At 36.3% G+C, this 17,333-nt stretch overlaps 1 protein-coding gene across 1 annotated transcript in view; it reads right to left on the reverse strand.

Moving 5' to 3' along the window:
• The window catches only part of GUCY1A2 (guanylate cyclase 1 soluble subunit alpha 2), a 340,761-nt gene that overhangs the window by 85,251 nt on the left and 238,177 nt on the right, over positions 1-17,333 (reverse strand). Inside the window, exon 6 of the mRNA XM_054592483.1 lies at positions 11,935-12,078. Coding sequence (XP_054448458.1) covers positions 11,935-12,078 — 144 coding nt within the window. The remainder of the gene's footprint in view (positions 1-11,934; positions 12,079-17,333) is intronic.

Below are 17,333 nucleotides of genomic sequence, written 5' to 3' on the forward strand. Positions count from 1 at the left end.
CAAAGCAGGCTGGATGAAGCCAAGGATCAAATCAGTGAGATGGAGAATAAGGTAGAAAAAAGCTCCCAGAAAGAACAAGAAATGGAAAAAAGACTCAAAAAGGATGAAGAGGCATTTAGGGAAATGCAGGATATCCTGAAACGCAATAATATCTGCATAATAGGCATACCAGAAGGAGAAGAAGAGGAGCAAAGGATAGAGAACCTCTTCGAAAAAGTAATGGTGAAAAATTTCCCCAATTTGAGGAGAGTAAAGGTCTCATGGATACAGGAGGCACAGAGGGCCCCACTCAAGAGGGACTCAAGGAGGTCCACTCCAAGACACATCATCATTAAAACAGCAAATGTCAAAGACAAAGAGAGAATCCCTCAAGGCAGCAAGGGAGAAGGAGAAAGTAACATACAAGGGGGCCCCGATACGGCTAGGAGCTGTCTTCTCAACAGAAACACTACAAGCCAGAAGGGAATGGCAACAAATATTCCAAGTCATGGAAAGCAAGGGCTTACAGCCAAGGCTGCTCTACCCAGCAAGGCTCTCAATTAAAATAGAAGGGGAAATAAGGAGTTTCCCAGACAAAAGAAGGTGAAAAGAATACATCTCTACCAAACCAGCACTCCAAGATATGCTAAGGGGACTGGCTTAACAAGATGAAGGAAAAGAGTGAGAAAGAGAAAAACACAGGTACAAAGAGAAAAAATGAATAGGTTTGTATCAGTAATAACTCTCAATGTAAATGGACTAAATGCCCCAATCGAAAGACACAGGATAGCTGAATGGATAAGAAAACATGACCCACACATATGCTGCCTCCAAGAGATCCACCTCAGAGCCAAAGACCTACACAGATTGAAAGTAAAGGGACAGAAAAAAATATTCCAAGTAAATAGGCAAGAGAAAAAAGCAGGGGTTGCAATACTTCTATCATACAAAGTAGATTTCAAAACAAAGGCCATAAAAAGAGACCCAGAGGGGCATTTTATAATACTTAAAGGAAGTATCTATCAAGAAAACATAAACATTGTAAACTTATATGCCCCCAATATATGAGCACTCAAATATATAAGGAAAATCTTGGATGACATTAAAAAACATATAGACAGCAACACACTGATAGTAGGGGATTTCAACACCCCACTGTCAAAAATGGACAGATCTTCCAAACAAAACTTCAATAAGGATATTGTGGAGCTGAATGACACACTGAATCAAAGAGATTTAACTGACATATATAGAACTTTATATCCCAAAGAAGAAAAATACACATTCTTTTCAAATGTTCATGGCAGTTTTTCAAAGATAGACCACATGATAGGACACAAAGCAATCCTCTGCAAATTCAGGAAAACTGAAATAATACCAAACTTTTTCTCAGACCACAAGGGCTTGAAACGGGAAATCAACCTCAAAGAGAAACTTCAAAAACTTGCAAACTCATGAAGATTGAACAGTAGACCATTGACCAATGAATGGGTCAATAATGAGATCAAAGAAGAAATCAAAAAATTTCTGTAAACAAATGAAAATGAACAGACAACAGTTCAAAACCTATGGGACACAGCAAAGGGAGTCCTGAGAGGAAAGTTCATAGCAATACAGGCCTACCTAAAAAATATAGAAACGTTTCAAATAAAAGACCTAACACTACAACTTCAAGAACTGAAGAAACAACAACAAATATATCCCAGAGCAAGTAGAAGGAAGGAAATAGTCAAGATTAGAGCAGAACTGAATAACATAGAGACAAAAAGAACAATTCAGAGGATCAACCAATCCAGAAGCTGGTACTTTGAAAAGATAAATAAAACTGACAAGTCTTTAAGCAGACTCATCAAGAATAAAACGGAGAGGACCCAAATTAATAATATCAGAAATGAAAGAGGAGAAATAACAACTGATACCACAGAAATACAAGGGATTGTAAGAAACTACTATGAACAATTATATGCCAAGAAATTTGAAAACCTTGATGAAATGGACAAATTTTTAGAAAAGTATAATCTTCCAACACTGAAGGAGGAAGAAGCAGAAAGCTTGAACAGACCAATAGCAGTTGGGGAAATTGAAGCAGTAATCAAAAAACTCCCGGCACACAAAAGCCCAGGGCTGGACGGTTTCCCAGGAGAATTTTACAAAACATTTAAGGAAGAGCTAACCCCTGTCCTTCTCAGACTATTCCAAAAAATCCAAGAGGAGGGAAGACTCCCAGACTTTTTTTATGAGGCCAGCATCACCCTAATCCAAAAACCAGATAAAGACCCTACAAAGAAAGAAAAGTACAGGCCAATTTCGCTGATGAACATAGATGCTAAAATCCTCAACAAAATATCGGCCAACTGTGTCCAGCAATACATTGAAAAGATTATCCACCACGATCAAGTGGGATTCATCCCCGGGATACAGGGATGGTTTAATATACTCAAGTCAATAAACGTAATTCATCACATAAATACAAGACAGAAACCACATGATCATCTCAATAGATGCAGAAAACGCATTCAATTAGGTACAGCACCCATTTATGATCAAAACACTCAGCAAAATGGGAATAAATGAGGCATTTCTCAATGTAATAAAGGCCATATATGAAAAACCTACAGTCAACATCATACTCAATGGGCAAAAACTGAAAGCTTTCCCACTAAGATCGGGAACATGACAAGGATGTCCGCTTTCACAACTTCTTGTCAACATCATATTTATTTCTTTTTCTTGTCTGACCTAGCCATAATGGTCAGCCAAGAAAAAGAAATAAAAGGCATCTAAATAGGAAAGGAGGAAGTAAAACTATCATTGTTTGCAGATGACATGATACTGTACATAGAAAACCCTGTAGACTCTACCAAAAACTACTCAACCTAATAAGTGACTTTGGCAAAAGAGCAGGATACAAATCAATATTCAGAAATCAAAGACATTTTTGTACACCAGCAATGAAAGAGAAGAAGAAGAAAACAGAAAAAAACATACCATTCGATATAGCGACAAGAAAAATAAAGTACCTAGGAATAAATTTAACCAAGGAGGTAAAAGACCTGTACTCAGAAAACTATACAACATTGAAAAAAGAAATTAAGGAAGACACAAATAAATGGAAGTGTATACCGTGCTCATGGATTGGAAGAATTAATATCATCAAAATGTCCATACTACCCAAAGCAATTTATAGAGTCAACGCAATCCCTGTTAAGTTACCAATGACGTATTTCACAGAAATAGAACAGATATTTCTAAAATTTATATGGAACCATAAATGACGCCGAATAGCCGCAGCAATTTTGAGAAAGAAAAACAAAGTGGGAGGGATCACAATATCGGACATCAAACTCTACTACAAAGCCACCATACTCAAAACAATCTGGTACTGGCACAAGAACAGACCCATAGACCAGTGGAACAGAACAGAAAGCCCAGAAATAAGCCCAGGTCTATATGGGCAACTAATATTTGACAAAGCGGGCAGAGGCATAAAATGGAGCAATAACAGCCTCTTCAACAAATGGTGTTGGGAGAGCTGGACAGCTACATGCAAAAAATTGAAATTGGATCATCAGCTGACACCATACACAAAAATAAACTCAAGATGGATAAAAGACTTAAATGTAAGTCGCAACACCATCAAAGTCCTAGAGGAGAACATTGGCAGGAAACTCTCAGATATCCCACGCGGCAATTTTTTTCACCGATATGTCTCCTAAAGCAAGGGACATAAACGAAAGAATAAACAAGTGAGACCTCATCAAAATAAGAAGCTTCTGCACGGCTAAAGAAAACATCAGCAAAATGAAAAGGGAGGCAACTCTATGGGAAAATATATTTGCTAATGATACATCACATAGAGGTTTGATCTCCAAGATATATAAAGAACTCACTCGACTCCACTCCAAGAAGACAACCGATCCAATCAAAAAATGGGCAAAGGACCTGGGCAGACGTTTTTCCAAGGAAGAGATAGAGAGGGCCCAGAGACATTTGAAAGGATGCTCTGCATCACTAGCCATCAGAGAAATGCAGATCAAAACCACCATGAGGTACCAGCTCACAACGGCCAGAATGGCCATCAGAAACAGATCAACAAACAACAGGTGCTGGCGAGGCTGTGGAGAAAAGGAAACACTAGTACACTGTTGGTGGGAATGCAGACTGGTGCAGCCATTGTGGAAAGCAGTGTGGAATTTCCTCAAAAAGCTGAAAATGGAACTGCCTTTTGATCCAGTGATTCCCCTGCTAGGCCTATACCCTAAGAATCCCAAAACGCCAATACAAAAGAACCTATGCACCCCAATGTTCATAGGAGCACAATTTTCCATAGCCAAGTGTTGGAAGCAACGTAAATGCCCATCAGTAGATGATTGGATCAAAAAACTATGGTACATTCACACAATGCAATACTATGCAGCAGAAAGAAAAAAAGAACTACTACCCTTCGCGACAGCATGGATGGAACTGGAGAGCATTATGTTAAGCGAAATAAGCCAGGGGGCGAAAGACAAATACCATATGATCTCACCTATAAGCGGAACCTAACCAACAATACAAAGATGCAAGGAAAATAAGACCAGCAACACTGAAAGGAAAGAAAACCAACAGAGACAAGAGGGGAGGAGGGGAGGGGATGGGGGGTGGGGAAAGGAAGGGAAAGGGCAAGTCAAGGAACATATAGCAAGGACTCATGGACAAAACCAAAGGGGAAGCGGTCAGGGAGGGAGGTGGGGAGGTGGCAAGGGAAAGTGGTGGGGGGAAGGCAGAGACAAATGTATTTGCAAAAAATAAATTAATTAATTAAAAAAATAATTTCATCTGTGACTTGTGTTGAAAATAGGCCTAAATGCAGATTAGTAAGGATGACTCATTGTTAGTAAGATAAAGCACATAAAAATACACATCACGTTAAACAGCCATTTATAGTAAAAGCAGATTACATAATTTGATCAACTTTCTGCAGGTCAGCTCAGAAGCAATAAAAAAGTATTGCAGCAAAATATCGGGAAGATAAACCTGGGGAGACGAGAGCACTAAGCTGAGCGTGCTTGTTCACTATGGGCATCTTCTGACTTCAGAAGGGACTGAGATGGTGAGAAAATGAGTGGTAATTTTTGAAAGCCTCACAGGACTACAGGGGCAAGGACTACCAAAGGGGAGGCCTTAGGAAACCCTGTATACTTTGAGATGAGACCCTAAGAGGCAACATCACAGGTATAAGGACAATACCACCAACATAAGGTGAATCAGAAGTAAATTTTTCCTCACTGAGACTAAACCCAGTGTTGACAACTAGAAATACCAACAATTCAGGCCAGAAGCACATGTAAAATTTCCCTGCATGAGGGTAACATCATGCTGGGTCTCGAATTATTTTTATAATTTTTAATATATAATACCCAGCACTCAAAACAAAACATAATTAGGCACACAGAAGACAATTAACATGACTAAAAATCAAAAGAAGGAATAAACAATGTAACAGTCCACATGGGCTCTAGAGCAAGGGTCCCTGACCCTGTTAGGCACTGGCCACACAGCAGGAGGTGAGTGGCAGGGGAGCGAGGGAAGCTTCATCTGTATTTACAGCTGTTCCCCATTGTTCTCTTTACCACCTGAGCTCCACCTCCTGTCATATCAGCAGTGGCATTAGATTCTCATAGGATCACTGATTCCTAGTGGGAACTACACATGTGAGGGATATAGGTTGTTGGCTCCTTAGGAGAATCTGATGCCTGATGATCTGAGGTGGAGGTGAAGTGGTGATGCTCGACTCAGGAGCGGCTGCAAATACAGATTATCATTAGCAAAGAGGTTTGACTGCACAGAGACCATAATAAATCGTTTGCAGACTCATATCAAAGCTTATCAGTGAGTGGCAAGTAACAAGTAAGCTGCATCTGGTGGCAGGCTATAAAACCATCCCCGCCTCGCACCACATCCATGGAAAAATTGTCTTCCACGAAATCGGTCCCTGGTCCCGGAAGGGTTGGGGACTGTGCTCTAGAAAATGGATTTTAGCAAAGAGTTTAAATTAACTATGGCTGATACAGTTAAGAAAGAAAAACAATATAAATATTTGTCAGATAAATGAAAACTTAAAAAACTATAAACTGCTATAAGCGACATTAAGTATTAAATGGATGGGCTTAACGGATTAATTTAATAAATGATTGCGGGGAGAATTAGTGAGTTAGAAGACAGATCTGAAGAGAATATATAAAGTTCTGGTAATTAAACAGAAGCAAAATATAAAAGAATCTATTGTAACTTTAGCTACTGGTGAACTCTCAGTGAAAAAATACTTTAAATAATATTTTTAAAAAACATGACCATATTTCTAGTACCAAATAAATTCACTGTTAGAACAAATCTATTAGAAAAGATATTTTGCCATAAATTTTGTCAGTAATATAATATAGTATCTTTGTATATTATTGCTAAATTGAAACAATAATTTACTAAAAATGCCACTATGTACATTATCAAGATTAAAAGTAAATTAAAATGTGTTTACAGTATAAACATGAGAAGCAAGGATAACTGGCCTCTCAGAATGTCACAGTGAGTTCACAGAATGCCTATGCAGTTCCTTCTGACTACTTAGGTTTATTATCGTAGATATAGATTCCAGAGGTAGAACATTTCAAATAAGAATACACACTTCAGGATGAAAAGTACTAATTAGAATTTTGCAAATAAACAATTATCAGAGAGTCACAGAAACTTAATCCAAGTTATCAAATACTTTTTTTTAAATAAATACAATCTTGGGCTGTTCTCCCATGAGGTTAATTAAGCATTGCAATATTTGCAAATAGCAAATCCCTTCAAATATTAAAAAATCACATCAGATTTCCTTTATAAATAATGACTATTTTAAATTAACTGAAAAAATATTTCATAATCTCAAAAAAAATCCTGTAAATTCATTAAAAGACTTAATTGAAGCTTAAGGAGCTAGAATTTAATATGTTACAGTACATGTAAATTGTATGTTAATATTCTTGCCTTTGAACTAAGCAGTAAGAAAAAATTCATAGCATTTCCCTGGTTTGCAATTGAGGTTGCTAAACATATTAGTATTACATGATCATACAATATTTTTTTAACTCTATTTCACAATCTCTATAATTGCCTCATTATATAAAATCTATTGTTCTCTGAACAAATGAAGGGAACTTGCATTTGTATGTTTATGTGATGAAATTCAATGAAAATATTTTTTAAAAACTAAAATCCAGAAGTAAAACTTAGATATCTGGACACACTAACTTAGGCTTCTTCAAGAGCTTTAAATTATGAAAATGATACTTGTCTTTTTACTATGTGTTTAATCACATACTCTAGACAGTCCTCAACCCAGTTTCCTTTCCTTACTACCTATTTTCTTTTTTTTTAAATTAATGTTAGAGAGAGAGAGGAAGGAGGAGGGGAAGAGAGAGAGAAGGGCAGAGGGAGGAAGGGATGGAGGGAAGGCGAGAGAAACATTTGCTGTTCCACTTACCGTATTTTGCAATGTATAATGGGCACTTTTTTGCCCAAATTTTTAAGGGAAAAATAAGGATGCACATTATACATGGGTATAATGATTATATACCATGTGTATAATAATCCTTTGTATAAAGTGCACAAAAATGTGGATGTGTGTTATACATGGGAGCTCGTTATACACGGCCAAGTACGGTATTTATGTATTCATTGGTTGATTCTTGTATGGGCCCTGACTGAGGATCAAACCAAAAACCTTGGCACATCAAGATGACGCTCTAACCAATGGTACTATCTAGCCAGGACCCTTTACTACTTATTTTTTAAACAAAAAAAGCACAAACAGTAACAAATGTTTTGTTATTTTAATCAAAGAGTGGTAAACTATTAGTAAAAGTTAGTCTTTAAGCACTAGAAACTGTATTCAAAACACTTTGGTAAGATTAGGTTCATAAGTTAATGAACAGCATGAAATTATATAATTTTCCAGTGAAATCGCCATATAGCTAATTCATATGAAGGAGAGAGAACATAATCTGACTTTATTTTTCTTCTATTGTCTATTGTTTAAGATATAATAAAATCAGATTTTCTCTAGAGAGGGGAAAAATGGAATAGGCATAATACTGGCATTTCCATGTATTCAGCCAATAGAAAAATATCATATTGATAAAACACAAAATATTCTTAGTAACTATTTTTAAAATCAGTTTTAATTAAAGTCACTTCATGCTGAATTTTCAGAATTTGTTGTATAAATGGACCATATTTGTATATTGTGCTTTGTAATACAGTCTAGAACTATCCTCTGAGCTTCATGAGGGTACTTAGAGAAAAATAATTTGCTTAGTATTATAAACTGAAGAGGTGAAATGCCATAGTCCCTGTTGTTGTTGTTTTTTTAATATAAAAAGTTAACCCAGTCAATTTTACATTTAAGAATTCAAGGACATTACCAATCATTTGAAAGCAATTATAAATGATAACTCAGTTTCTTATTTCCCACCATGACAGTTGCCTCAAAATTTTGTCTTATAAAAATTATCAATTTATTCTTCAAAATTTTAGAAGTTCGGGGAGTTTTGAGCAATCATTGTAACTCAAATGGCTTAAATTTTATATAGCCTGAGAATCTGGACAGTTTTAAGAAAATAATAAAAAGTTCACATATCAATTCTAATATAATACCCAAGTATTTTTAATGAAAGTTTCTTTCAGTAAGTTTAGAAATGTTCCCATGGCACCAAGTTAGAAGCCAATTGAAAATCAAATCAATATGCAAAAAAAAAAATTCCAAACCATGCAGATACCATAAATTAATAAGGAAGCTAAAATTATTAAGGTGGTGTTATTATTCTGAGTTCTCTTTCTGCATTCTTCTTAAATTTTTATGGACATTTCCCCTTCTGATTTAATAAGACTATCTTGATTCATAAGAGAGAGCTAACATTATGTCCCACAAATGAAAATAGAGATGAACATAGCATAAAACACAGTCCCCTGGTTCTGTTATTTGGTAACTTAAGTTTGTTTTGTCAATAATGAATCAATACAAACACTGTTTGTCTTATAAAAGAAAATCTAACATAGAAAGATCATCCCAAATGATAACACTAGCCAGCTGGTAGTCTGGAAAATTTAAGAACTGGTATAAATTCAGTGTGGAATGTGTAGATTTTCAGTTTGCAGCAGATCTGAGACAGTTTCCTTTTGCTTTTTTTTTTTTCCTGACAGTGATACAAGTGTCATTCATACACTTGACTAACTAGATAATTGTGTCCTGAAGGGACGTAAACTAGACTTTTTTTAACGCTCTGCGATTTTCTATTTTCACCACTGGTGGGAGTCTTTCTCTTTGCACTTTTAAATTTTTTCAAATGTAAACATATATGTCCATATTAAAGAATAGTAATAAAATGAATAATTTTGCACTGTAACCCCTACGTCTACTTTCCCTATTGCATTCCCCTCTCTTGCCATCATCTTTCTTTCTTTTGGAGTTAAGCACCATCTTGAATTTTGTATTAATTATTCCCTTTCTTTCCTAACTTTTTCCATCAATGCAGGTATTTCTAAATAGCATATATTTTCAATTTTCCCAGTTTTGAAATTTATTAAATGCAATAATACTACAGCATTCCTCTATGACTTGCTTTGTTTGATCAATATTATGTTTTTGGCATTCATCCATGTTGATGTCAATAGCTAAAGTCATTCATTTGCCCAACTGTATGGTATCCCAAGGCATAAATATATCAGTTTACCCATTCTATTGAGTGGATATTTCACTTATTTCCAATTTGAGAATATTTTGAAAAGAACTGCTGTGAATAATCTTTTGTGTGACTTCTGCCACACATGCACTAGTACTTCCCTGGGAGAAACATCTAGAAGAGGGATTGCTGAGTTGTAAGAAAGGCACAAGGTAAAATGCACTAGTTAATGCCAAGGACATCGTACCATTTGTAATCCCACCAGCTGTGTGTGAGATATCCTACTGCTCCATGCCCTCACCAACAGTAGTACTGTAAGACTTTCAAAACTGTGCCAAACTAGTAGGTGAGATGGTATAGGGTTATCAATATATTATTAATCTGATTATTGATAAGATTAATCAAAGATACTCTTATTGGCTAAAGATGTTACAAAAAATTCTCTTAGTTTGTTATCATCTTTTTGTTCTCTATAGGTGTTCTCTGAGAAATAGGGTTTTAATTTTAATGTAGTAAAATTTATAATATTTTCCTTTGTGATTTGAAGATTTTTAACATACCTACTTGCAAAATAATAGTTCTCCATTCTAAGTCAAAAAATCTTAATTATAAGTTTATTGTTTTATAGTATGATCTTTCACATTTAACCCATTATTTAAGATTACTGTGTCTGAGACTTTATTAATGTCTTTTAATAGATCCACAAAATTTGTTTTGCATTCCCTCTATTAACTCCATTTAGAACCCCAATTGAAAATATATTACATCACTTTGTCCTCCATGACTCCTCCATATTTTATATTTTATATTCTCTGATTCATATTTCCCCACTTTTAATTTTCTGAACTTAACTGGAATTTCTTCAGTGCTAACTTTCAGTATCCTAATTTTTGCTTCATCTGTATCTAATCTGCTTTTAAACTCATCCACTGAGCTCTTTTTTTTTTTTTTTTTTAAGCATTCATTATGTTGGTTGCATACAAGTTCTCTGGTTCTTTTTCAAATGTATTGTTTCAGTCCCATATTTTAAAGCTTCTCTTTTATTTCTTTAATTATATTAAATCATTATTTTGCTTCTATCTGACAATTTTGATATCTGACAACACTCCAGGTCTGTTTTCCTCATCTACTGTTTCTATGAGCTCTTAGCTATAGTACTTTGTTTTCCTGTGTGAGTGTGTGTTTTCTTTGTTTGATTGTTTTATTTTGTTTTGTTTTGAATAGAAACCACTGATTTTCTATCTGTGAAAATTTGTTGAAGATGAGATTGAAGTTGTCTTCCTCCAGGGAGGAAAGAGTGTTTCCCAGTTTCCTACTATCACTACTAATAACAGAACACTTAGTTTAATTCACCACTTAAATTTTGTTCAGTCTGTACCCAAAATGTGATTGGCACATTTCTCTCTTTTCTATAACTTGTGTCATGCTTAATAGTCTTTAAAACTTTTAAAAGTACTTAACCCTGCCTTTTAATAATTCAGTCAGAAGGGACCCTTAGGGTATCTAATTTCCCATAATGCCAGACCAGAAAGGTACTCACATTTTAAGACTTTATTTTCTGTGATTTTTAACTCATAGTTAGTGAGCTGTTATAAAAGGGTTGCCTTAAACTCCAAGTTACTTCTCCAAATATAAGACTTCTGGTTTATAAAGATTCATAGCAACAACACATCTGGGATCCATTGGGTTACAGTAAAACTATAGCTATGTGACCTAATACATTCCTAGAGGTAGATCCCAAGCTGCAGACAACCATCAGTACCAAAAAAAGTACAACACGCCAGAGGTTACATTTTCCATTTTTAGTTTCCTCAGTTATTGGGTTCCAACTTTCAGACTCTATCATATAAAAATTGTAGAAGCAACCCTGAGGCATGAGGGTTCATGAGGAATACCTGTACACTACCCACAGGAAGTTGTCCAGATCTTCTATTTTCTTGCCTCCTTCTTTCTCTCTCATTTTTTGGATTATTTCTCAGACTTTGTTTCTTACTATCATTCTTAATTGGATTTGGTGACTTGCTTACTAAAAGCAAGTTCTTCCCCTTGGTCTAATCCTTTAGCTCCTTTTTTCCTCCATGGTAATTTGCCTTCCACACACCTCTATGAGTCACCTCTAGCTATTCCTCATCCTCCTTGCACACCTAACTCATCTAGATGTATAAGCTACAGTATATAGAATTCAGAGGGAATTTTTTTGCCCCAATCAGGTCAACATGCATTACTACTCAAATTATATGTTGAGAGTGACCTGAATTGGTCTTCCATCAGGTGTCAGCACCTCTTCTGAAAGTTCCATCATCTTCAGAGCCATCAGTGCAATGGGTTTAGCATGGCAGAGGCTTTTTCTGTGGAGTCCTGCAGCAACACAGTATGCATCACCTATTGTTTCCACCTGCAGCAATCAGAAAAATTAAATGCAAAAATATGATAATGAGTCAGAATAGAAATGATTAGTTCTCTGCAACCACAAACATTGCTGAAAAACATGTCAGCAAAACATCGATAAATTAAGCAATTAGACAACTGAGTGTAATCACAGCAGAGTTTGCAAACAGCCATAGCCAAACACTGACAGCTCACTCTAGGGCTGTTCACCAGCATTATCCCCCTGGATGATTGTTGAAATTGAGAACAACTGGTATATAAAATAATTATCATCTGCAAAATATAATTGTCAGTATTTTACCTGGACTATTTCCAAATGATGACCTTTTTCAAAGCCACCTTCTCATCTTCCTCAAACTCTCAATATTAGTTATACTTAAGAGGCGAGAAATTATTGTGCAAGAATCCATCCGTAATCCTACAATTAAAAGGTTAACAGGACTGCTAGAGTCTTTTTCTGACCATGTCCTAATTCTATGGTCAGTACCCATTTTGAATTGCCATTACTTTTATTCAATATTTTAAATATTTACCCCAGGTTAAAACTCCCAATTTCCAAGTATAAAGTATGGCATAAAAATTAAACACAACTTATTTTGAGAGGAAAGTTCACCAGTTATCCAAAGTAATTATGATGGTAAAATCTTCAAACGTTCTATTTTAATAGAACAAAGTGATGAAATATTGTATAAAATGTTCGATTTCAGTATCCCTTTTTCTCTGAAGCCTTCCTTGGTCATCTATTAGTTCCTGGTAGATCAAATCCTAATCCTTTTTTTATTCTGTTTCAGCACTTTCCACACCTCTTTGCTAAAGCTTTCATCACAGGCCATAATCAATATGTGTAATTAACATGCACTCCTAGTTAATGTGAGCTTTTTAAAAACAAGACCATGTATTTTTCATCTCTGTATTCATAGGGTTTACTATAGTGTTAAAATACCGGTATTTTAAAAGTATCTACCAAGTGAATAAATACTAATCCACCATGTTTACCATGATTATAATAATAGTCATTCTACATCATTTGCTCATTTTCACCATTTTTTTATTTGCATTATGTAAATCTGTGTGCCATATAGATCTGCATAGAAAATAAATTACCTTTAAATGACTGGACATGCTTTTATCATAAATATACCAAGAGTTACAAGATACTCTATTAATTAAGATTTAATAGCCACAATTTAATTTCATGTGATTGTGTTCTAACACTATAGTATTAAAAGCTGTACTGTATTAAAGTCTGTGAGCACTAATTTAGACAGTATAATGAGAATACTTAAAAAGCCCAAGGGACTAAGAATGCCAAAATTATCACTCGCTCATCAGAACCTTATCAGGAAATACACATCAAAAATGATTCCAATAGCCTCAGACAGATCATGAAGTTTAAAACTTTAACTCCAAGGCCTGTTTTCTGATCCCCCCCCCCCAAAAAAAATGGAAATAAAATCATATGGTAAGAACAATAGAAAATTCACTGTGAGTTTGCAAAGGTTTTTCCTAAGACTAAAATATACTTCCCCCAAAGAATATCCAATGAGAAAGACACCCAACAAATAATAAATGTCTATTGTGTGGCCATTTACCATCCCTCACCCCCAGAAACACAAAATCTTTTTCTAATTCTCACATTTATCTCATCCTTTTGTATTTCTACACAATTTAAAAATCAAGAATCCTGTTAGCTATCTAGATTTTCTGATACTAACTACCTTCTGATTTTCAGGTATTAGGACACATAGGGAATCAGTTAATTGTATAAATTAAACAGCTTCACAGTCACTCTGAACATGCAAGTTCCTGGAGCATGATCTCCTTTTGAAATCCCTATCATCATCCTTTTCCTCAGCAGCATTATCTTCATTATCTTAGTTGCATGCTACACTTTCTCCACAGGAGTATGTAATGTAATAGTGTATAGAAGATGGACCAATATGTTACCAATTGATATAACACATAAATCTAATGAAGTACAAGTTAAGTATGTGCACATCATAACAAATTCACATTAAAACCCATATAATCACATGAGATTTTATAGCATTTAGTTTGCAAATATTTGAAGTCAGGACAGCAATCAGAAATAACAGAATCAAGAGTCAAGGAATGGACATCAAAAAAGAATGACCACTTCATACCTGTATGGACCCTCAGTATGTCCTCCTTGGAGAGGTGTCTGTTTAGGTCCTTCACCCATTTTTTAAGTATGGAATTTCCTCAAAAAACTGAAAATGGAATCACCTTTTGACCCAGCAATTTTGCTGCTGGGATTGTACCATAGGAAATCTGAAACACCAATTTGAAGGAACCTATGCACCTCGATGTTCATAGCAGCATTATTTACAATAACCAAGTGCTGGAAACAGCCTAAATGCCCATCAGTAAATGAGTGGATCAAAAAAACTGTGGTATATTTAAACAATAGAATACTAGACAGCAGAATGAAAGAACTCTTACCCTTCCTGACAGCATGGATAGAACTAGAGAGTATTATGCTACATGAAATAAGCCAGGAGGTAAAAGACAGATACCATATGATCTCACCTATAAGTGGAACTTAATCACCAAAACAAACAAGTGAGCAAAATAGAACCAGAGATATGAAAATAAAGAATAAACTGACAGTGACTGGAGAGGAGGAAGGAGGGGGATAATGGGGGGAACAAAGGGAAGGGTCAGGTCAATGAGCATGTATATAAAGGACCCATGGACAAGAACAATGGAGTGGGGGAAGAATTTTGGGAGGAAGGTGGGCAGGGCAAGGGAGAGCAATGGGGGGGAAAAATCAGGACAACTGTAATTGCACAACACTAAAAAAATTTAAAAATAAGAATGTCCCTAAGATGTAAAAATCTCACAATTATTTATAAACACCCAAAATACAAATTATATATATAATAATATATAATATATGTATAATATAGATGTATAATAATATATGTAATATATATTATATAATAAATATATAATATATATTATAATATCTAATAATATATAAAAGAGGAATATATATTATATATATAATATATAAAAGAGGTTGTTTCCACTGTTCTATGCTAGAGTTTGCTGCAGAAACAATATAACCTCCAAATATTAATGCTCTAAAATAGTTAAGAGTTTATTTCTGATCCATGCATGCTACATATTCACATGGGTTGAAAGACTGGGGTAGACGGGAGAAACACTGTGCCATGCCTCTTCACTCTAGAAACAAGGCTAATGGAACCTCCTCACCTGGAGCTGGTTGTCAAGGCAGAGGAAAAGAGAGATTCTGACAAATTATACACTAGCTCTTAAAGCTTTTTCCCATATGTGACATATACAGCTTCTCAAGATTCATTCACCAAAGCAAGTCACATGGCTATGTTAACATAAATGTGATGGGAAAATGCAACCAAACTTGTGCTCATAGAAGAGCCAGAAGGCACAGTGGAGAGGGAGAAGTGTGTGTGTTGTAGGGGAGAGTGACTGTGGTATTGGGGTTAGGATTAGTCTAAACGAACACTGCATACAATAGGGCAATTAATAAGCCCTCTCCCATGGTACTCATGCCACCTCAGTCCTTCAGTCCCACAGTCCTGAGTCTGTCTGTCTTTGAACTTTCTAGGATTTATGAAAGAGAACTGAGGGAGGGGCCGTAAGAGTAAAGGGCCAGAAAACTCTGGCACTCTACCTTCCTGGAAATCCTCTCTCTCTCTCCATCTGGGTATTATCTAGAGGAGAAGCAGATTAAAAATTCTGATTTTCTTCTCATTTTGCTTTCTGTTTTTGGCTTCCAGTGTCTTTAGAAACAGAAAGAGGGGGACAAGAGTAGAGAAAGAGGAAGATATAGGAATAAGATGTAAGCAGACAGATGAAGCCTGAAGATGACAAACATCTTCGTTTAACTCCTAGCATCTTACAGAGCACTCGGTCACCTGGCCATGATCGGTTGAGTAAAAAGGGAATGCCAAGTGCACCATATTCTTCATGGGCTCAGTGGCTGTGGCTAAGAACACCTGATTCTCAGAAGGGATACCATATTCACCCTTGCTGAGATGATGAAGCCACATCTGCCAACCCAATCACTTGTCTGACATTAGGTATGGTCCCTGAATGACATGAAAAGAGGGCTCAGTTTTCCAATGGTTGGCAGGGAGTCTGAGTCCACAACCAGTCCTGCAGAAACCAGCCACTGATTTAGAGGCCCCTTATTTTTGCCCTTCAGCTCATACAAGCTTACCACTGTTTATGTCTGTTTTTCTTGACACTCAGCAGGGTGGTTGAAATGGGCTCCAGGTCAAAGATGAGAATCCAGGTGGTGCTGGCCAACCAGAGGTCTTAGGGCCATGGACTGTCTACTGGATATACTTGAAGATGAGTAGCTTGCCACAAACAGCAAGCCTTAACCTAGTTTTTCATTGTTCTTGAGGTTGCAGGTCTTAAAGATATACTGATCCTCTTCAAATATGACTTACAAGTTCCTTTATCAAAAACAGTTAGGGAGGTCCTTGCTGGGTGACTCCGTTGTTTGGAGCATCATTGTCCCATACACCAAAAGGTTGCAGATTCCATTTCTGCTCAGGACACATTCCTAAGATGAGTGTTTGATCCCGGTCAGGGTGCAAACAGGAGGCAACCAATCAATGCTTGTCTCACATCAATTCACATCACTGTTTCTCTCTCTCTATCCCCCCCACCTCAAATCAATAAACATATCCTCAGGTGAGGATTAAAAAAATACAAAACAGGTAGGAAGGCCCTAATACAGAAAAAAGTTCAAGCAAAGCAGGTGAAGACAGTGCAGTCTTCAGCATCATTTTCTTGGCTTGAACAAAGTGATGGCCATGGCTATGAAAGTTACATTCTTGAAGTAGAGGGCACTGAAGACCCAGAGAGGCCAAGGTGCAGAGAGGCTGGCACACATTTGTAAGTGCTGGCCAAGCACAGGCCCAAAAACTGATGGCAGGTAATCTGGCGCAGGGGCAATTTTCAAAGGTAGAGTTAATTACCCTAGTACCCAAATGACTTGAGTATCTTCATCAGCTGCCCTGATGAAAGTAGTCTGATTTCCCTTCTCATACCAGTAGTATTGCAGGAGTTGGCCTATAGATCCCCTATAATAACAACAATCTTGTCAGATTCTGAAGGCTGTAGTCTGAGGACTGGATGAAGATGTCCTGCTCCTGCCAATGAAGGACTTGGGGAATGGGATCCTGGTCCTATTTTTAGAGTGGGAAGAAATGCTATTCATGCAGAACATCTGACTATATTCTT

Source organism: Pteronotus mesoamericanus, unplaced genomic scaffold, assembly GCF_021234165.1.
Source record: "Pteronotus mesoamericanus isolate MK-2021 breed Mesoamerican mustached bat unplaced genomic scaffold, CSHL_Meso_final scaffold_36, whole genome shotgun sequence".
Classification (NCBI taxonomy): domain Eukaryota; kingdom Metazoa; phylum Chordata; class Mammalia; order Chiroptera; family Mormoopidae; genus Pteronotus; species Pteronotus mesoamericanus.